Source organism: Festucalex cinctus, chromosome 15, assembly GCF_051991245.1.
Source record: "Festucalex cinctus isolate MCC-2025b chromosome 15, RoL_Fcin_1.0, whole genome shotgun sequence".
NCBI lineage: Eukaryota > Metazoa > Chordata > Actinopteri > Syngnathiformes > Syngnathidae > Festucalex > Festucalex cinctus.
Genome location: NC_135425.1, coordinates 23,038,809 through 23,061,032, shown reverse-complemented (window position 1 = coordinate 23,061,032; position 22,224 = coordinate 23,038,809). Strand labels below are relative to the sequence as shown.

The 22,224-nt window shown below is 41.9% G+C and overlaps 1 protein-coding gene across 14 annotated transcripts in view; it reads left to right on the top strand.

Annotated features, from left to right (window-relative positions):
* The window catches only part of unc5da (unc-5 netrin receptor Da), a 134,725-nt gene extending 118,493 nt beyond the window's left edge, over positions 1-16,232 (top strand). For all 14 annotated transcript variants that reach the window (XM_077497060.1, XM_077497054.1, XM_077497057.1 and 11 more), the window contains 14 exons: positions 816-993; positions 3,186-3,353; positions 3,432-3,596; positions 3,695-3,727; positions 5,077-5,283; positions 6,314-6,445; positions 7,412-7,621; positions 8,405-8,489; positions 10,194-10,365; positions 12,671-12,901; positions 13,033-13,182; positions 13,281-13,463; positions 13,550-13,728; positions 15,621-16,232. In XM_077497060.1, coding sequence (XP_077353186.1) covers positions 816-993; positions 3,186-3,353; positions 3,432-3,596; positions 3,695-3,727; positions 5,077-5,283; positions 6,314-6,445; positions 7,412-7,621; positions 8,405-8,489; positions 10,194-10,365; positions 12,671-12,901; positions 13,033-13,182; positions 13,281-13,463; positions 13,550-13,728; positions 15,621-15,816 — 2,289 coding nt within the window. In that variant the 3' untranslated portion in view covers positions 15,817-16,232. The remainder of the gene's footprint in view (positions 1-815; positions 994-3,185; positions 3,354-3,431; positions 3,597-3,694; positions 3,728-5,076; positions 5,284-6,313; positions 6,446-7,411; positions 7,622-8,404; positions 8,490-10,193; positions 10,366-12,670; positions 12,902-13,032; positions 13,183-13,280; positions 13,464-13,549; positions 13,729-15,620) is intronic.
* The last annotated feature ends 5,992 nt before the right edge of the window (positions 16,233-22,224 follow it).

Here is a 22,224-nt window from a genome sequence, read left to right as displayed (position 1 = left end):
CTTTTTAATTTTAACACAATTTTATGATTATGAAATATTGAAATTATCAATGATTAAAAGTTGCAGCCATATTTCTACTAGTTTAACATTTTTTTCCACCTTTGTTAAGAGTATGAAAGCTAAAAAATGTTTTATTGTACATTTAGAATAGATATAAAATTCGTGATTAATCATGAGTTAACTATTAAAGTCATGCGATTAAGTACGATTAAAATGTTTAATTGCCTGACACCAATGGAAAAAACTCACCAAATTTGGCAGGAATGTTCGTCGTGGTGAAAATTTAAATGTGGATGAGGTTGTGTATAAACTTAGAAAAATAGGTAGGTGGCGCCCTTGGGATCATTTTGAAAATTCAGCATTTGAAGACAGTTTTAGGTTTAGTAGACATGTCTGTCATGAATAGACCCACAACATGGATCAAAAACATGAAAAGGGAAACGACGGCAGCCATTTTAGTTTGAAATATCCATTATACAAGTCGGTACATTTCAACGGTCAGATTCCAAATTCTGCATTTTGTTCATTGCGTATCGAGAATCGAAGCAAATGACTCGACAAAAAAAAAAATGCAACGCTGGAAAAGGTCAACTTAGCAAAATCAAAACGAAACAAAGTGTTTCCATGTAGAAGCGTTAAATTTGGTCGACATTTGTGTCCTGAGTAGACCCACAAAAAATAAAATAAAATCTTGAAGAAGCCATGTCCAAAAAAACACATGTAGTCTGCCATTTTGATTTGAATCATATATTTTTCAATTCAACCATTTCAGATGCCCCCGCCCCAAAGATGAACTCTGTATTTGTGGTCTTTAGGTGGAATGGCTAAAAAACGACGAGTTTTTGAGCCTTGTCGGCGGCGTCACGGACACCAAAGGCGACCACCGTCTGGTCATCCCTCAGGCGCACCTGTCCGATTCAGGAAACTACACCTGTGTCGCCAGCAACATCATAGCCAAGCGCCGCAGCTCCACAGCTGCCGTCGTCGTCTTTGGTGAGCTAATAAAACCCTTAACTTTGTTTTTTTTTTCTGTTTTTGTTTTTTTTTTTTTTTAGAGAGAGAGAGAGAGAGAGAGAGATGTTTCCGAGTAATTTGTGCTTTATTGCTTTTCCGTGTGATTTAGTCGATAGAGACCGCGGAGCCACCGCAGGAATTAATCAGGTTCTCTTTTTTTTTTTTTTTTAAATGGTCCATCAATCATTCATTTCCATAATGTTCATGATGGCCCGACGACTCGTTCGTCCCGTCTGCTGACAGCCAATGAGCTGACGCGTCGCTTTGGTGACCGCAAATCACGGACAAACATGACAGTCGCCGCCGTTGATCATCATCATCGTCTTCTCGATGAACTCTGGGGACACAGAGATTGGATTTATACTGAGCTTTTTTTACCAATTTAGTGCTTATATCAATTTTATTTGTACTTCTTTCTGTGCATATATTTACAGAGCAGCCACACACTAGAGTAGAAGTAAAGAAAAGTTGCATTAATCAATCTGTATCGTTTAGCTTGGTCTGGATTGACTTCCTGCTTTGGGTTTCAGAAGCCCCTACTTAATGTCTGTATATTGTACCTCTCTGTTTACATAATATTTAGTGTCTATACAGCTATAATGTACAATGTGTACATCATATTTAATGCATATAATGACAATGTTTTGCCAATATTTGGCATTTTCACAATAACGTAAAGTAAACAAACAATAAAGCTGTCATCTCATTGAGCGGTGAATGCTTGCGAACGTAACGAGTTTTGGGTTTTCATCAGGATTTGTAAGATGTTCACACACAGTTGTTACTTGTTGCAAAGAAATTTAGAACATGTTCAGACCATTTTTTTTACTGTCTGCGAATATCTTTTGAAACCTTTTACAAACCTTTTACAAAACTTGACGAAAACCTAAAATTAGCTTACATTCACATGCATTTGTCGTACAGTGAGATACAGGGAACTTTTTATTTATGTATTTATTTAAATTTTGACTTTATAAATGACTTTGCTGAACTCCATACACTTTTTATTTTTTTAAATTACAAATGTTGTTAAAATTTACAGTAGAAAACTTGAGGAAGCCTTGCTACTTGCTTCGTTTTTAATTTAGTTTAACACGTGATGATGATCCGGGAAGCTGCTTGCAATTTTTTAGCATTTTTAAACAAAGCTGTCTATTCTTTATATATTTTGAATTAAAAGAAAAACCTTCAAAGTGTTGAAAATTTGAAGTTGTTGCTTAATGGCATTTCAACAGTTTTTTTTTTTATTTTATTTTGTTTTGTTTTGTTTTTTTTAATTTTGACACTAATATTTTCTCTTTTACTGCAAATGAATATCGGCTTGAAATATCGGTTCTCGGCTACTAATAATTCATATCATGTTGGCCCTGAAAAAAAAACACATCAGTCTATCACTATTTATTTGCTTCATATTTAATGTCCTTACGTCTACGTTTTGTTTTGTTTTTCAAATGTTTTAAGTGTCCCAAAGACGTATTTATACTTTTTTTTTATTTTTTATGCTAGAGCATACAAAAGGCTTTGATGAAGCCTCTCAAATGCGAAGAATGGTTGCAGAAATGGTAGTTACTACACAAACGTCCAGCAGGTGGCAACAGAGCAAAGGAGCCGCCGTATTATTCAGACAATCATTTGCTCCAATCAAAAAATGCATCTTGAAAAAGGGGGGAGAAAAAAAACATGTACAGTATAAGTTGCTGTTAAATATTAGTCAAATTTACTTGAGAAACTTATTTTATAAAAACAAGCAAGTGGCAGTGGTCACCTTCATAAATAAGAATGCTCCAAAAGCATTTGCCAACCATCTAAAGAAAATTGCAATAGTTGTAGTCATGGCAACAAGACCAGGATTATTTCCTTTGGCCACAACGCAACGCGAATTTCGAGTTAAGGAAATTCATTTTAAACTAAAAAGAAAAACTTTTACACATTTAGCTTCAAATCGTTTCGAATCTAACCAGAACTCGTTCGCTACCGTCAACACAGTTAAGGAATGTTTGATTTTGATTGTCAGTCTGAGCTCTAATTTTAACACCTGAGAACCAGCCAAACTATGAAAAAAAAGTGTGACTTGTAGTAAAAAAAGAAAACGACAACAAAAATCTGATCTTTTATATTTAATTTATGTAATTGCAATTTCATCATCTTTTCATGTCTTTATTGCCACTTAGTGAATGGTGGCTGGTCATCATGGAGCGATTGGTCGCCGTGCAACGTGCGCTGCGGCCGCGGCATCCACAAGCGCTCGCGCACGTGCACCAACCCGGCGCCGCTCAACGGCGGCTCCTTCTGTGACGGCGCGTCGGTGCAGAAGAGCGCCTGCACCTCGCCGTGTCCAGGTAACGCGACAATCGACGATGACGCGGCGTTAGCCTAGCTTATACACGCTAACGTCGTCGTGATTGCCATCCGGTCAGTGGACGGCGGCTGGGGCGCGTGGACCGAGTGGTCGGCGTGCAGCGGCGACTGCGAGAGGAGGCGGAGCCGCGAGTGCACGGCGCCGGAACCCAAGCACGGCGGGCGGCTGTGCGACGGCGTGGCGCTGGCGACCGACAACTGCACCGGAGGCCTCTGCACGCAAAGTGAGAGAGACGACTGTATATGGAAGTTTATTTAAAAAAACAAAAACACAAAAATAACCGCATTTAGCCAAACACTATACATGTGCGTGTGTTTTCAGATGGAAAATTACTGCGTGATGCAAAACCGCAAGGTGAGCCCCTTGTTTTTTTTTGTTTGTTTTTTTTTGGGGGGGGGGTACTTTTACTTCCTGTGAAGTACTGTACTGTATTTTTTTCAGGAAATAGCTTGTGGTGTATGGAGGAACAAAACTGCCAAAATTAAAAATAAATAAATGACTAAATAAATAAATAAAAAATTAAAATAATAAATAATACATTATATATATATATATATATATATATATATATATATATATATATATATATATATATATATATATATATATATATATATATATATATATATATATATATATATACATATATATATATATATATATGCAATATGCATTAGGGGTGTGAATTGCCTAGTACCTGTCAATTCGATCCGTATCACGATTTATAGGTCACGATTCAATACCAATTAATCCTGATACTGTCATAATATCGATTATTGTGATTTTTTTTTTAACTCAAATTTAGAAAACACGATTAATACATGTAAACTGAAAAAAATTAAATTAATTAAAAAAAAATTGAAAATAAAAGCACAAGATTAAAAAAATCAATATAAAATAAATACATAATTATAATTAAATATCAATCATTAAATAAAAACGCTCTGCTCGGTGTAAACAGCATATTTTGACTAGAACTAATAATTTTGCCGTTGCAGGAAATACAAGTCCCAAGCACAAAAACTTCCAGCGAGTTTAGGTGTATAAGTGGCTTGAGAGTCTTTGTAGCGACTCCTCCTCACTTTGTCCTCAGCTTTGTTTTAGTTTGTCCCAAACTTTGCGAGCCCCCAATTAACCTGCCAGTGGAAAAAAAAAATGTTAATGAGCTTTCTTTATTTTTTCACCCATTTTGCGCTCCGTCCTGCTTGAGAGGATTTCTCCCAATGTCCCGCTTGGATCTTGTTATCTACATGTAACAAGCCAGCAGCCCGTTGCGGGTGCTCGGTCCTTGGTCCTCGTTTCTGCTTTGGACAAGATACAGTTTTGTCATTGCGCATTTTATACAAAAAAAACAAACAAAAAAAATCACTGAATGCACAGAATGTGTTTTGTTTAGTTTCTGTCAGGAACTTCCTCAAAAGTTTTTGTCTTTGCAAGAGATCTCCCTTACTCATACTCGCTACTTTTACCTCACTCAAATGCTGATTGTAATTAGTTACTAAAATAAGTTACTTTGTTACCCATAATAGTTACACAAAAAAACTACTCATAGTCACTTGTAGTTACCCAAATTTTTTGTCCCATTACTCTATTACTTATTTACTCACATAATAATTACTCAAATTACTCTTGGTAATTTCTTAGTTACTCATAGTGTATTCGTACGGTACTTTGTAGTGAAAGCTGTTGTTGTGTTTTTTGAGGCGTGGTGGAGAGCGGAGTTGGCAGCGGCAGCGGCGGCGATGTGGCGCTATACTCGGGGCTGGCGGCCGGCGCGGCGACGGTGGCGCTGCTGATCGTGGGCGTCACCGTGTACCGACGCAGCCGCAGCGACTACGGCGTGGACGTCATCGACTCGTCCGCCCTGGCCGGAGGTTTCCAGTCTTTCAACTTCAAGACGTCGCGACAAGGTGACGCCAACAACACATGTATATATTATTATTATTTACACTGCAATTATCATGAAGAATGAAGCGATTTAAGGTGTTTGTTTATGCGGTTGAATCATGTATGAATAATTCCGCGACGCTGTTCAATGTTTTATTGTATGTGTGTGCGTGATGCGTAATGTAAATCTGTTTTTCAAGGTTGGCACGACAGGTCATGTTTGTTGTGATACTGCAAGCGAGGTGGCAGCGGGATACGAAGAGGGTTGCCGTTACCTCCTCACCTCACTGAATTATTTGTGTCCTTGCTGTCCATGCTGCTCCGCGTAGTTACTCGGTTGCTCTCAGCAGTTACTTTGCACAAATAGTTACTCCTAGTTGCCTGCAGTTCAAATGTTTTTGGTTTCCCAAAAAAAAGACTAGTAGTAGTTACTTACAGGAGTTGTTTTGTTAACCAAGTAATTACTTAGTTACCCAAAACTACTTCGTAGTTACTTTTAGTAGCTTAACATCGCCGCTTAGTTACTTGTAGTTACTCATAAGATTTGTTAATGTATTCAAATTAATTACTTATACTGGCTTTTCATTTGCTTAAATAAGTTACTTGTCGTTACATTTGTTTTAGCTACTCAGTTACTTGTTGTAACTATTTATGTACATGCTTAAAGTACTTGTAATTTACTCATACTATTTTTTTACTTGTATTAGCTACTCATTTAGTTACTTTTAGCATATCAATTGTTCAGTTACTCTTTCGAGCAACTAATCTACCCAAAAAAGTTACTCATTTACTCAGTTTTTCTATGTATGCATACTAATAGTTATAATCGAGTCTGTCATAGTGATTAAATTGTTACTTTTGGATGGTACTTCCTTGATACAAGTTTGTCATTATCCTAGATGAGTTAATTGTAGTTACTTTCTCACTTATAGGAGTTACTCGCAGTATTTCCTCTATCACCCCACTGGTAATTAATCAGTTATTCATACTAGCTACTTGTTTAGGATGGCTATCAAGGATAGCGAATGAATGCTCGAACTTGTGTGTCCGCAGGCAACCCACTGTTGATCCACTCGTCACTGCAGCCCGACCTGAGCGTGTCTCGCACGTACACCAGTCCCATGTGCTTCCAAGACGCCATGGACAAGGAGCTACTGGACCCCCTCCCCGATCTCAAGGTCAAAGGTGAGCCCCTCTCTCATCAACCAGTTAGATATTTGCATCATATCTGTAAACAATAGCGAGCAGGGTACTTCCGGGTGGGCTCTGGGTGGCTGAGTCGTTGCCGTCACTTGCCTTCGATGCAGGCGGCGTCGGATCGCTTCCCCACCCGGGAGACCATGTTTGTATGTGTGCATGTTTGTGTGAGTGAGTGTAAAAAAAATAAAAAATTTAAAAAAAACACTTCCGGACTACTACTGCTTCTCTTCTTATAAAAGCTGGTTAGTTAATTAGTTACTCATTCTAGCTACTAATTTAGGTTCCTCATTTTGCTGTTACTCATAATAATGGCAGGTACTTAGTTACTGATGCAAGCTTCTTATTTCCAAGTTACTTATATTTACTCTTTTACTCAAAGTAGGTACTCAATTACTCATACTAACTACTCATCAGTACTCAATTACTCTACCAGCTACTAATTTACCCAATTAAGTTACTCACAGATACTTACAGCAAGTGTCTCATAGTGGCTACTCTATTACCCAGATGACTTTGTTACAATCGTTCCAAATAAATGTCTTGTAGTTACTAATTGGAGCTACTCTTTTACTAAAAAAAAAGTTACTTGTAGTTACTTAGTTATTTGCTGATCCAAATAAAATTATTCGTAGTCGCTCAATTACATATACAAGTTGATTAGCTACTCATTTTAACGATATATTTACCTAAATAATGTACTCAATAAAGTCAAGTCTAAGTCATGAGTATTGTTACTCATACTGTCTAGTCATGTATCCCAATTATATTGCTTTTGGATACTTGGAGATTCTGAGTTGCATGTAGATACTGATAAGAGCTTTTCATTAGGTGAAATAAGTTACTAGGTTAGTTACTTTGTTACTCATTCTCCCCACAAGACAAGTGGTGCATTGTGGACGTCCATTTTGACACATCATTCACATGTGTGTGTGTTTGTGTGCCCGCACGTAGGGATCACGGAGGGTCCGGACTTCCACCCTCAGACGTTCCCGAGGGGCCTGTCCCCGGACTACCGGGGAGTGGTGGTGGGCGCCACACTGGGCCGAGGAGAGCGGCACTTCTTTGGCCCCCAGGGGGCGCCGCCACCCGCCGTCAGGCCACGGCACAAATCCATGGCCGTGCTGGGGCACGCTGGAGGACGCCTGGTGGTGCCAAACACAGGTTATTGCTTTTTCCTCGTCCTTCCGTCCTTGCTCCTTTTCCATCTTCTTTCCGTCCTCATTTCCTTTCCTTTCCTCCTTATTTCCTCATTCTTACCCTCATTCTTAAGTTATTACCCCTTCATTCCTCCTTTTCCATTTTGCTCCTTCCTATCTCCACCTTCTTTGCCACCTCTTTGCTCCTTCCTCGCTCCTTCTTTCCTCCCTCCAGGCCCAAAGAAAAAATCACACAAACGCTTAGCGGGCGAGGCGGGAGGGCGGGGGGGCTCTGCATTTCGGCAATGTTTGACCTTGTCGTTATTGGCCCACAGCAAGAATGAGGAAAATGTCATCCATCCAGCGAGAACATTCATTTTTCATTCACTCCGCAGATGAAGGCCGACAGCTTTGGCCTTCTTGCAAACGCCTCAGTCAGCCTCCGCCATCCCTAAAAGCACACAAACACCTTGAATAGCGGGAACATGCAATATACTTGCAACGAGAAGTCATTAAAAATGTCAAGGTGATACTTTCATAGAAATCCAAAAATTAGAGAAAATTGAGGAGGAAAATCCATTGGAAATATAATTGATTTAAAAAAAAAAAAAACGTAACTTAGTACAAGGTGTGATATTAGTATGGTGGATACATGATGGCGTACACACTAGACTGCACACTAGACTGAACTACTGCTAGTTTGACTAGTAGCTGGCTTTAATGAGGCGCTCTCATATTCAAGAAAGCATTGTTAGCTTACCATAATGTAGCTCAGGTGCGCTAACGACGACGACGACGTTGTGTGCAGGCGTGAGTCTGCTTGTGCCCGTCGGGGGAATCACTCAGGACACCACGTGGGAGACAACGGTCATCGTTAACCAGGAGGACAGCAGGTGAGCGCGCCGAAAGCACGTTGTTACATTAGTTGCTCAATTAGTTGTTGGTTGTGAAATTGGTTAGGTAGTTGCTTAGATGTGAGTAAGTGAGGGAATGACTGAGTTTGTTAGTTAGTCGGGTTGGTGGTTTGGTTGTAAGTCGGTTGGTCAGTTATCTAGTTGGTTGGTGGGTTGGTTGGTTAACTAGTGAGATGGTTAGTTTGTAAGTTGTCAGTCACCAGGTTAGTTAGCCGTTGGTATCCCTGTAATATAGATTTTTGTTTTTCCGTTGGTTGGTTGGTTGGTTATTTCAGTTAGTTATTTGAATTGTCAGTAGGGTAGTTAGTAGGCTGGTAAGTTAGTTAATTTGCCAGTCAGTTGGAAGTTCTTCACATTAGTAAGTCAGTGAGTTAGTCAGCTAGTATGCCAGTGATTTTGTTGGTTGTTGGGTTATTTAGTTATTTGGTTGGTAAGTTGATTTAGTCGGTCAATTAGTTGGAAGTTCTCATTTGCTGGTTAAGTCAGTCAGTCAGTCAGTCAGTCAGTTGGTATGTCAGTGAATTAGTTGGTTGTTTGGTTATTTTAATTAGTTATTTGGATTATCACTCAGGCAGTTAATTGGTTGGTAAGTTAGTCAGCTGGAAATTCATCCCTCCATCCATTTTTCAAACCGCTCACTTCTCACAAGGGTGGAGCCTATGCCAGCTGGCTTCGGGCAGTAGGCGGGGTACACGCTGAACTGGTTGCCAGCCAATCACAGCAGCTGGATGTTATTCTCATTAATTAGTTACTTAGTTAGTTTTGAAGTTGGTAGTGTACTTAATTAGTTGGTTAGTCTGTCTGTCTGTCTGTCTTGCAGTTAGTTAGTTAGTTAGCTTATCTCTTGATTGGTTTGTTTTTGTAAGTCTGTTAGTCAGATAGTTATTTTGGTTATTTTTTTCCCCCCATAGTCTGTGGTTGTTTTATTTGTGAGTTATTTAGTGGTTGGTTTGTCGGTCATTTAGTTATAGTTACACATGCAGACCAAATGTCATCTCAGGGTGGTTTGAAGGTTATAGTTAACCCAGAGATGACTGTAAGCGCCTCCGGCTTCAGCCGCTGCTGAGCCTCGGCTCTCCGCTCATCTGTGCTACTTCTGCGCCACGCTGCACTGTGCAGCGGTGTGATAAGACACATGCAGTTTGCCGCTTAAGGAAGCTGCCGGAGTCGCAGCACCGAGCTGTCAATCAAACGCTATCAGCCCAAAGGCGGGGAAAGTCCGGCAGGACGGAGAAATGGGATTTCCTTTCTTTTCTTGTCGCCGGAATGAGACTTCCCGGCTCACTTTCACATGCTCAAGAGCCTCGTATATGTTGGTCACGAGTCACAGGGGCCTGCTGTCATGTGACACACCCCTACCGACTAGAAAATGATCTGTTCCAATTGAGAGAGACTAATGATATTTCAACGCCTTTATTGCTCATCACTGTTTATATTCTCTCTGCCAGACTAAGAATTGTAACATGAGAGGTTCACAAAACACGGACGAGAAGGTATTGAAGGTGAAAATCAGTCAGTTTATCATCAGTAGTGAACTGGTAGGTTGGTATTTACTTGATTGGTTTTACGGTCATTCAGTCAGTTTGTTAATCGGTGAATAACACGAGCTTGCTAGCGGCCCTCTGCTGAGTCACACCGCAGTTGTCAAATGTTGAACTAATGTTGCGACTTGTACGCTCGCAGCTCGGCGCTGGGCGAAGGATCAGAAATCTTCCTGAGTCCCGCCGTCACGTACGGCCCGCCGGGCCTGGAGCTGTCCTGCCCCGTGGTGCTGACCATGGCGCACTGCGCCGAGGCAGCCGCCGACCACTGGATCGCACGACTCAAGAGGCAGACGCAGGACCGCAAGTGGGAGGTCAGTCATCCAAACGCTCCATCTTGATTCGCTCCAACTCCCGATCCGATCATATCATCTGATCAATTCACTTTGGGAATGATTGTGTATATAAAACGTGCTATAGAAGTAAAGTGGATTGGATTGAAAAAAAAATAGCATGATCCAACACCTTCCACCCCCCGACACGCCATCTTCACCATCTTAACACCCCCCATCTCAACACCCTGTCTTTACATCATCCACCTCGACACCTCCAATCTCCACATCCCACAATATCAGCAACCACCCCCCCTCCTTACCATCCATCTCAACACCTTCTAGCTGGCGAATGTATCCATGATGCTCCTTTAATGGTCTGGTGACCTCATGCAGGGAGGGAGGATGGAGGAGGGGTTGTGGGGGGCGCCTCTGAAGCAGAATGACATATATACACCCGCGCATAAAAGAAGACTATCAAAAGAGTGAGGCACCACCATATTGGGGCGGGGGGAGGCATCGAGACTCTGACCGCTGTGAGATAACGAGAAAGACGTCTGATGTAACCAAAAATTTCTCGGGATTAGCGTTCCGGACACTACTGGAGGTCCCTGTCGCCCATTAAAGCTCCATCAGAGAATCGAGTCCCCTGCTGCACATTTTATTCGGCGCCTTGGTGACTAGAATATGTAGATTTATCATTAGCATACATCCTAAAATTACTTAGAAAACTCGTTCCAACAGAATAGTGGACTTTTTTTTTTTTTTTTTTTTTTTTTTTTTTTTTACTAGTCGTAGTAGTAGGTAGTCGAGTGGTTAGCACGTCCGCTTCCCAGTTCTGAGGTCTCCGGTTCGACTCCAGGCTCGGACCTTCCTGGGTGGAGTTTGCATGTTCTCCCCGTGCCCGCGTGGGTCTTCTCCGGGTACTCCGGTCTCCTCCCACATTCCAAAGACATGCATGGCAGGTTAATTGAGTGCTCTGAATTGTCCCTAGGTGTGCGTGTGAGTGTGGATGGTTGTTCGTCTCTGTGTGCCCTGCGATTGGTTGGCAACCAGTCCAGGGTGTCCCCCGCCTACTGCCCAGAGCCAGCTGAGATAGGCGCCAGCAGCCCCCGCGACCCTTGTGAGGAATAAGCGGTCAAGAAAATGGATGGATGGATGGACTTTGTGGATTATTATTTCTAGTCATTATCTTTTTTCTTATTGTGCAGTATTGCACTGATCGTGAACATGTGGTCAAAACTAAGTGAGAACACATTAATCATATGGCACACATATTGTGCACAAGATTTTTCAGATTTTTTTTTTTTCCCCCTAATTGGATTATTTCTAGTTGTGCTCATTATATTGAGCAGAGTGGCAGTTGTCATGAAGAACTTGCAAGAAAAGCCATCGCATTCAATATATGATAGTTGCCTGTCCACTACTAAGCTTGCCTTGTACTTTTGTTTTGATTTTCTTGGATTATTTCTAGTTTTCCCCTTTATTTCTATTGTGCAAGGTGACAATTATTGTACATTTCACACACGAAACCCGACTTGGCTGAGCGGGTTGTGGATTTTTTTTCTTTTGACTGAGTGGATTATTTCTAGACAGTGTATTTTTATTATGAAAAGTGTCTTTAATTATGAATTACTGTTGATGATTAATGACCACAATACATAACAAGCATGCGTGTGACTGAGACTTTTATTTTTACTTTGTGGATTATTTCTAGTCGTCCCTTTATTTCTGCTGTGCAAAGTGGCAGTTTTCATGTATAAAACGAGAGCAGCGCAATCATGTCACTTAAATGTGCAGGTGCCCGATCATGTTGTGAGCCACTTTCTTACTCTGTGGCTTATTTCTAGTTCATTGTGTTTGCTTCTATTGTGCAGGGTGGCGGTTATCATGTCTAATTGGAAAGTGAAGAAACTGAGGATGCCGTGGACTTTTTTTTTCTAGTAAATAACTAGCAGGACAAGTGATTGTTCATCAATAAACATGCAGTGGATTTTTTTTGTTTACTTTGTGTATTATTTATGGTGATTGTGATTATTTCTATTGCACAAGGTGGCAATTTGATGAAAAACTGGCAAATAAGGACCATCTCATTCTCCACATTATTCCTCCACTGCTTTCAAACGGTAGCGACCCAATAAAATGTGAACGGCTTTAATTTATGCATAGCTCATCTTTTCCCTATAACATGTCAGTGATAGTCATCCAATCCCGTTTTCATTATCGCTCCCCGGAGGTGGTAATTGAAGTTATTGTCCTAAAAGTCAGAGTGGCGACAGTTTGACACGCAGTGAAAGCCGCATGTGGGCTCACCGGCGGCGTGGCTTCTCTGTCTGTTTGCTGGCAGGAAGTGATGTGCGTGCAGGAGGAGTGCACTTCCTGCTACTGCCTGCTGGAGGCGCAGCGCTGCCACGTGCTGCTGGAGCGGCCCGGCCGCTACGCCCTGGTGGGCGAGCCGCTACGGCCGGACGCCGCCAAGCGCCTGCGACTGGCCGCCTTCGGAAGCCCTGACACCGCCAACCCGATGGGCTTCATCCTCAGGGTCTACTGCGTGGACGACACGCCGCACGCTTTCCAGGTAACTTTCATGACTTGGTGGATTGTTTCTAGTGTTTCTAGTACATCTACGCTTTTGCCCAAGCATGCAGCGGATTTTCTTTGTTAAACTATGGATTATTTCTAATTACGTACCCCCTCTGGCGCCCTCAGGAGGTGACGGCGGGCGAACGCGTCCGAGGCGGCCGCCTGCTGGAGGAGCCCAAAGTGTTGTCATTCCGCGGGAACGCGCTCAGCCTGCAGGTGAACATCCAGGACGTCCCGCAGATGCTGTGGAACATCAAGCCTTTCACCACCTGCCAGGTTATTCTGTGGATTATTTCTAGCCGTGGCGTTGAGTTCGAATGCGCAGGGTGGAGGTTATCAGGAATGGCTGACCTTCTCTTCCTCCTCCTCCGCAGGAGTTCTCCTTCTGTCAGGTGTGGTGGGGCAAACAGCGCCCCCTGCAGTGTGCCTTCTCCCTGGAGCGTACCAGCACCTCCTCCTCTTCCTTCTCATCACCTCCTCTTTCATGTAAGATCAGCGTGCATCAGGTTCAAGGTGAAGAACAAATCCTGCAGATCTACACAACAGTGCAGACTGAGGTGAGACGGTAAACAATTGTATGTTTGTCATCGTGACGTTATTAGTATTAGTATAGTCTCTTTTGTTTTTTTCCCCACCGTGCCAGAACCCGAAGGTCCCTGTCGCGTTCTCGTCCGAGTCGGACTGTTCCATCACCTCCCACGCGGGATCGCGGGCCTTCAAGATCCCGCTCTCCATCCGCCAGAGGATCAGCGCCACATTTGACGGCACCAACGCAAAGGGCAAGGACTGGCGCCTCTTAGCCCAGAAGCTGCAAGTGGACAGGTGGGGAATCTGCCATTTCAATTGTGAATGGACTCCCACGCGGCGGGTGAAAGCAGAATTCCGAAATGCTTTTTTAGAAAGTGGGATGCAGACGGGGCCCGGTCGGGACTAATCTGCCATCAGCCGCCAAAGCCTCCGGTCGCGCCCACGCTGCTGATTTCATTATAGATGCGGAGGCGTGCGGGAGAAGCAGGCGGGACGGCGTTCCGGTTGACACGCCAGATTCTGATCGGGAGGGTCTCGGACCATCGGGAATCTCGGCCCGCTTGGTTTGTTGGCCGGGCGAATGCTTGATGATTCACGATGACCTCGGAGATGGGAAATCTGGGAGAAGGAATGACAGGAGAGGAGTGAGACAGAAGAGTCTGGGTTCTCTCGGGTTCGTTAAGCTGATTTATGCAATTATTTCTGCAAATATTTGCAGACGGTCACTGGGAGGGACAAGGAAGAACACCAGGAGGAGGGGGTGGGCTAAGTGTTTCAACTCTGGTGAAACACTGCCCCCTAGTGGACTTCACGCAAACAGCACCATCTGAAAGCCTTTTATCTATTTCTTTTCTATTCCGCTTTTCATGTTCAGGGTTGCAACTAAAGGATTTCATTTCCTGAGTTCCAGGGGGCACTTTATGTTGTGGCCGGCCTTGATTTCTGCCCTTTACCTTGAGGATGTGACCAACCTTTTACAATCATTCACTGACAACCATTTTAGAACATTTTCAATACTCACATGATATTGTGTTCAATGATTATATATTACGGGTCACATGATTTCAATAGTTAAATCACAATTAATTGCAAATGTCATATATATATATATATATATATATATATATATATATATATATGAGAGAGAGAGTTTTCATACTGTTCTTAACATAAAAGTGGGAAAAAAATGTTTAACTAATAGAAATATGGCTGCATCTTTTAAACATTGATACAGTAATTTCATAATTCATAAACTTGAGTTCAAAAAAAAAAAAAAAAAGATGTACTGGACTGCAAAACAAGTGTGATATTGATTTGTGTTGAGGTCATTTTTCTGCCACTAGATGGCATTCTAAATGTGCAATAAAATGTACAATATTTTTCTCCCCAAGTTTTCAGACTCTTGTTGACATAAAAGTTGGGGGGAAAAAAATAGAAATATGGGTGCATCTTTGAGTCATTGATACAGTAGTTTCATAATAATTCATAAAATTGAGTGACTATTATGAAGATGTACTGTAAAAAAAAAGAAAAAAAAAAGTGATATTGATTTGTGTTGAGGTCATTTTTCATTTGTAAGATGGTGACAGCTCAGTGCATAACCTTTAAAATGAAGTTCTGCACATTTTTAAAATTATAAAATACAACTTGACCCAAGTCTCCACATGTATGTGCATTATTATTATATTTATTACTGCTAAATTTTAATGTGGACAAGTCTGCTGCATTGCGACTGGAATTCCCCCAGTAGAGGCTTTCCAAGTAAGACGGTCATTAATCATGTGTTTACAAAAAAATAGTGGCGTAAAAGGAACTTTAAATGAACGCACTAATTTTGACACCCCAAATATATATACACTGAATCTACCAAATAACAGAACAGACTCTCTCCTTTCTGCCTTTTTCTTTCTTTTGTAATCAACAGTAGAAAAAAAGGCAGGTTGCAGAAAATGCCGCCATTTCTCCCATGAACCCTCAAACTGTGTTGATCTCATATCTAAAATGGGGCAATGATGCCATCTACTGGTGGATGTGCCTCAGCAAAGTTGTTTCCAAGTTTGAAATTTACAGTGGAGCAGAATCAAATGCTCCCCCACCCATCCCCGTTGAAAAAAACAAAAAACATAATTGACAAGTATACTCGTCAATGGCAGTGAATGAGTTTTAATTGTTTATTGACCCCGCAGGAACCTGGGCTACTTCGCCCGCCACGAAAGTCCGGCGTCGGTGATCCTGAGCCTGTGGGAGGCGCAGCAGCAGGACTCGGTCGACCTGGACTCCCTGGCCAGCGCCCTGGAGGAGATCGGCCGGGTGCACTCGCCCACCGGAGGCGAGGCCAACGACATGCGGGGTTCCCTAAACTCGACGAGGACTGCGGACTGAATGAACGCTGAGGAGCAGACGCTAGCAGGGACTTCCCGGAGTAATACGGAAGCTCGTTTCAGACGGGAACAAACGTCAAGGTGAGGTTTGTGTTGGCGGGAGAGACGGACAACAAGCGTCCATATTGGAGCGACGACTTCCTGTTCCTCTTCCTGTGGGCCCGCCAAACATTTAGTGTGACGTCATGTTGTTTTATTTTTTATTTTTTTGCTTTTGCGTCGTGTCTTTAATTGTGCGAAAAGTTGAGGTATAACAAACGCAACATGTTGGCGACTTGATACTACTTACACGTGCTAAGAAAAAAAAAGTTAGCATGAGGAAGATTTTTTTTGCGTGACACCGTCTGAAGAGTCGGTACTTTGGACTTACCACCCGGTCTACTCGCTCCCAACAAAATAAAATGGCTTTGTGTCCAACTGTGAGTCGGCCTCTCTTCTCACCGTCCGTACTACATTGCCAAAATGCATTTCAATTCAATCTGGTGCGGTTTGAACATGAAAGACCACAGGTGAGTGTGTCTAAACTTTTAACGTTAATAAATGTAGAAATAGATAGTTATATGATGCTAGCTGGTCGCAAACATGAGGAACAAGACAGATGCTAATTCTGTGATAAGCTAAGGATCCTCACTGGTTAGTAGATCCTAAAGTAGCAAGGAGTTAGTGTAACAGCAAAACTTTTGTATTCACTGTTTGGACACTGACAAACTACTGGTTGCAAGTTCATAGTTTAAATATTTGCCAAATAGTCTACACAAACTCAACAGCAAATACTGGAGGCTAGTTTAATAGCTATGAAACAAACTTAAAACACAGTATACTACACAATTTGGTAGCGAGCCAACGTAATTAGGAGATGCTAAGCTAGCACGCAGCTAGCTTAGTAGCTAACTTACACGAGGGTTGGCTAGTGGCCTTTTAATTGGTTAGCTTATTTCCTATAAACTGAGAGTAAGATAACCAATGAAAAGTAACATTACTGAGTCTACTTTTGTATTGGATCTCATTGGATGGTGTTCCTAATTAAGTGACCAATGAAAGTGTATTGTAAATGCACCGCCAACAGAGGGTGCTGTGGGCTTTCATTCTCGCCGTGAGAGGCTTGTCCCCTTTGCGCATGCTCTCACACACAGTTTCCATGAGCACCCCAAGAGACACACACATTAAGACCACCGTCCTATGTGTAGCAGGGTATGCTGGGTAAATATTAATCTGCTTTATTAGCTTCACTGGGCAAAGCGTGACCGAGCCGGATGTCCCTAGAAAATAAATCCCCTCCACCCGCCACCCCCTTTAATAAATACCCCCCACTTGGATGGGTGCCCCCCCCCTCCTTCAGCATTCCAGCTGGGACAAACAGGAAGTGTGTGTGTGTATGTGTGAGAGAGTGCGAGTGAGGGGGGGAAGGGGGGAGTTGCTCAATGCAAGTCATGTGCGCCTCATGAGAACTAAAAGCTACATAAAAAAAATGAAAGTGGCAAACTTGTTTTGCTTTGGGACAACTAGGCCCTGACTTGTTGCCACGGTGACGCTCCCATTCCCAGGCTGATGTGTATGGATAGTGTGCTAATTGAGTTTAGTGTATGGGGGAGGGTCTCAAATTGAGGTTTTGGAGTAACAAATTGGGGTTTAAAAACATGGTCACTGTTTCAAATTGGGTTTAAAATTACGGTTTCAAAACGGTTTGACGACGGGGTTAGGGTTTCAAGTCAAGATTGGGGTTTCAAGCAAGCAATATGGCTGCAAATCTTTCAGGTTTTCAAGGTAAAATTTTAAGCCATTTTGAAATAAATTTTAGAGTTTCAAATTAGGGTTTCAAGGGATGTTTAGGATAGAGCTTCCAATTGGGATCAGGGTTTCAATTTTGGTTCAAGCGGGTGTCGGAGTAAGTTAGTCAAAAGTTTAAAAGTCAAGCTTTTGAGCCAGGGTTAGGGCTTCAAACAAAACTAGGGGTTAAAAATTAGGGTCAGAGTTCAAGTTAGGGTCGCAAACCAGGTTTCAAAGAAGAGTTTGGGTTTCAAATTGTTTTAAACAAGGGGTGGGGTTCTAAGTTTCCTGGTAGTGATAGTTTTACGCCTGTGTTAGTGTTTCAAAGCAAGTTTCTATTTTTTTTTTTTTCTCCCTATTTTCAAAGTAGGATTTGAAGTGATGACATTAGCTGGAATGTGTCACTTGTGTGCAAATTGATCAACACGCACCAAAACATTCCTCAAATTTTCATTGTGTGCGCGCGCATGCGTGCGTGTGCATGTGTGTGTGTGTGTGTTGCGGAGTTGTGGTATGCTTTGGATTAGGGCGCTCCTGCGGCTGGCGCGCTCGTCCGTCTGCTGCCGTCTGGAATCAGACAGCAAACATCAGCAGTCGTCTGAATTCTTCCAAGACCAAAGTGTTTGGGTTTCTCCTGCCGCCGTCCGGGTCTTTTTTTTTTTTTTTTTTTTTTTTTTTTTTTTTTAAATCGGCTGCGCCCGCTCATAATTAGCAGCATCGGCGGCATCGTTTTGAGCCAATTTTGAAAATAATATTGCTCTAAGGACAGACGGTTTCATTTTAGACTGTTCAGAATAGGGTTTCAAACAAAAAATTAATACAGGGTAAGAGTATCAAACTAGGGTTTTGAGCAAGGGTTGGGGGTTTGAAATTAGGGTTGGCAAAACCAATGGTAGGGTTTCAAAAGGGGGTTTCAAGCTTGGTTTAGTGTTTCAAACAAAAGTTGCACTTTCAAGTTAAGGACTCAAGCCAGGGTAAGAGTTTCACGTTTTGGTTTCAAACCTAGGTTAGGGTTTCAAACAAAGGTTTGGATCTTAAATTTCAGTTTCAAGCCTGGATTAGGGTTTCAAACAAAGGCTAGGGTCTTAAATTGAGCCTTCAAATTATAGTTTCAAGTCTGGGTTCAGGTTTGAAATATGTGTATCAACCCTGGATAAGGGTTTCAAATGAAAGTTCGGGTTTCAAATGAAGCCTTCAAACAAGGCTCATTGTTTCAAAGTAGGGTTGCAAACAAGAGTTAGGGCCCTCGCCGGCACTTTCTGCTCTTCAACCTCCCCTTCCTCCTCCTCCTCTTTTCTCCACGCCAGTCATGTGACTCATCAGACCGATGACATCACCTGTGCTCAGACAAAAGGCCGCATTCCTGTGCGGCGTGCTAATCCGCCGCGTTAATGTTCAACCAGACTCAACAAGCTAAGCTGGGCGGAGACGGGCCCCTTCGCCACCTCCAACCGCCGGTTCCAACCACCGGCTTGGGGTGCGAGGAGCTGCTGAGTGCGCAAAGAAGACTTTCCAGGCGCTCCTGCCAGCAGTCTTGCCGGCTTCCAGAACGCCCCCCCAAAAAAGAATCCTCCGCAAATCCCCCTTAACGCCTCGATGGGTTCCGTGACGTGAAGACAAGATGTCGCTAACCACATTGGCTACGAGATGCTAAGCTTTAAAAAATATATACTAAAATTAAAATGCTGATGTGTAGCAGGCTAGTTTAATAGCAACCTAATACCAAAAACATTGTCTGAAATATTTGAGTTTAGTAGCAGAGTAAGCAGATCTAAATTAGCATGACGCTAGTTTAGTCTCCTGCCACGAACCACGTTGGAGACAAGATGATAAACTTGGAAGAAAATCATTAAATAATCAAAGTTGGCAGATCGTAATTGAGCACGAAACAATCTTAGTAGCTACTCAACTCTATCCACAATCACTACAAAATGCTAGAATTGGATGAAACTACTCACGTTTGATAGTAAAGTTAGCAGATCCTAACCTAGCACGTGGCTAGCTTAGTCGTTATCTCACGTCACCCACATTGGGAGCAACGTGACAAGTGGCAGCCATGTTTGTGGAGTTTTCTAAAAATAAATACATAAACACGGTTTGAGCACTTAAAGAAAAGTTAGAATGTTTTAGGCTACTTTATTTTTAAGGTTTCTTTTAGCGATATCAAATCAAAACATTCCCCAAAAAGGCCATGTTTTCCCGCACAAAGAACTCAATGTCTCTGGAAGCCATCATCCAATTTTTCAAAATTCTTGGTGCACTGTATTCACTTTGAGGTGACCATTCCAACCACACCAGCATTTTTGAGATTGATTTTTTGGCGAACTCTCGTCACGTTTCTACTGCAAGATGCTAAACATGGAAGTGCTAGTTTTGTAGCTATGGACCTGATGCTAAAAAAGGCCTTAAAAAAAACAAAAAAAAAACACAAAAAAAAAAGTGTAATCTGAGTATAAGCATATACAGTGAACTTTTTTTTAAATACTGTATAAGAATGTACTGTACATGAACAAGCAGCTAAGTGAGCTAGCAATCCCCGTTTTATGTTAGCACCATTAACATGAGTCAACCACCTGTTTTGCTAAATCAAGTTTTTGTTTTTAATGGACAAAAGCATAATTCAACAAAAAAAGCTACATGATGACGTGTTTCATCATTTGTTTTAATGTTTTGTTTTGACTTAGCTATGTGAACTAGCTGTCGCTATTTGATGTTTTCTAGCAATGTTAGCATTCAGTAACCTGTTAACGTTTTAAATAATTTTTGTAATGTACAATTAACAACATAAATCAACACAAAGCTACATGCTAACATGCCCACTGAGTTTTGTTTGTTTGTTTTGTTTGTTTCTTTTTAATACAGCTAAATCAATTAGCAGTCAATATTTTGTGGTCGCTATTGTGTTAGCATTAAGTAAAATGTATGTCTATAATTTTTATGGGTATCAGACAACAAGGTAACTCAATATAAAGCCACATGCTAACATGTTTCTTGTTTTTGTTTTTTGGGTTTTGTTTTTTGTTTTTTTTCCTAACCCAACAATGTGAACCTGCAGCCACTGTTTTTATTAATTATTTATTTATTCAACATTTTTTTTTAATTTAATGATGTTGGTCTAACTAGTTAACAACATACACATGCCCTTGTTTCTTTCCCCTACTTTTTTTATGGCTTAAAATAATAATAATAAAATGTGTAGGTTCTCTGCTTGTACTCTAGTCAAGATAAGACAAATATGTGGAGGCTGCCGTGCCTTACACATTCTTTAATTGTTAGCTTAGGCCAACATTGCAGGATGACAAGCGACAAAACCAGCTACCTTATGTCAACATTACCTTTTTAGCACCTGCGAACTTGAAGTTTGTTCGTCTTTCTTTTCTTTTTCTTTTTTTTCTTTTTTTTTTTTTTGCTTCCTCTCACTTCGAACCTTCCTAAACAGAGCTGGCAAAAACAATACCCGGCGGACGTCACGCAGGAAGGTTTGTCTTCCTTTTATTTTTGTCGGCCTTTTCCGCCGCCGGTCAGCAGGTCAAGCCGCGTATAGTCGCCAGAGGCATAGCTAGTAACTCACATTCAAACACGTGTAACACAAATACACACACACACACGGACTCATCAGCACACACATGCCCTCGCGGACACGCACACACGTACATGCACTGGGCGGTTAACCCGAGGTCAGCGGTATACATGTGCAAGCGCTGCTGGTGAATGATTGCATCTTTTCTAGTGCGAAGTGTCCTGGAGTTCAGGATGAGCTCGCCAACAACTCCGCGGCGCACTTCCTGTTTTCCAGCACGTCGTCAGTACTTGACCTCCTGTAGGAGAACACAGGATGTGCTCCCAAGACACACACGGCTTTCTTCGACAGATTTTCACTGCGCAGTTTTATCTTTTACTAACGTGGCGTGAGCCACCCTGATACTGTTTGTCTCCTGCATGGACCGCTTTCCACTATTCTCTCACCCGCCTCACATGATTGTCCTGTATGAAAGGGGACAGGCGGATTGATTTCAGACCTGTTGTGCCAGTTATGAAAAGACTGTAGCAAGGTCCACACTACATGTCAAAGCTGACTTTTTTTTTCCCCCCTACGTCGCGGTTCTGTGTGAAGGGTACAAAATATATTGGATGGGTATCAAGACAATTTGTGGATTTACTGTAGTGTAATAGTTCTTATTCACCATTAAATCGATCTTTTGTGGTTATTTTATTTGTCCCTATCGCCGGTTTAGTGGCAAAAATGTGTAACCTGAGTGTTAGCATGGGTAGCTCAGTGTTTTATGGTAGCAAACTAGCTAATTAATCACCTGTTTGGCTACCTCAAGCTGTTTTTTTCATGGACAAACAACAGAAGTCAACATGAAGCTACATGCTAATTTGTTTGTTTGTTTGTTTGTTTTAGCTACACGTACTAGCAGTAGAAGTGCTGGGTTTGCTAGCAACGTTAGCACTTGTTCAACTGTTTGACTATTGCTGCATTCGAGGATGGTCGGAACTGGGACTTTTCCGAGTTCAAACCAGGAAGCGTGTACGGGAACGCCCCCTTGAACTCGGAAATCCCACTCGCGAAGTACGTAATGTACGTAACACAACGTACGTGACGGTATGCCGCTATCTCTCCCGTCATGAAATTATACGG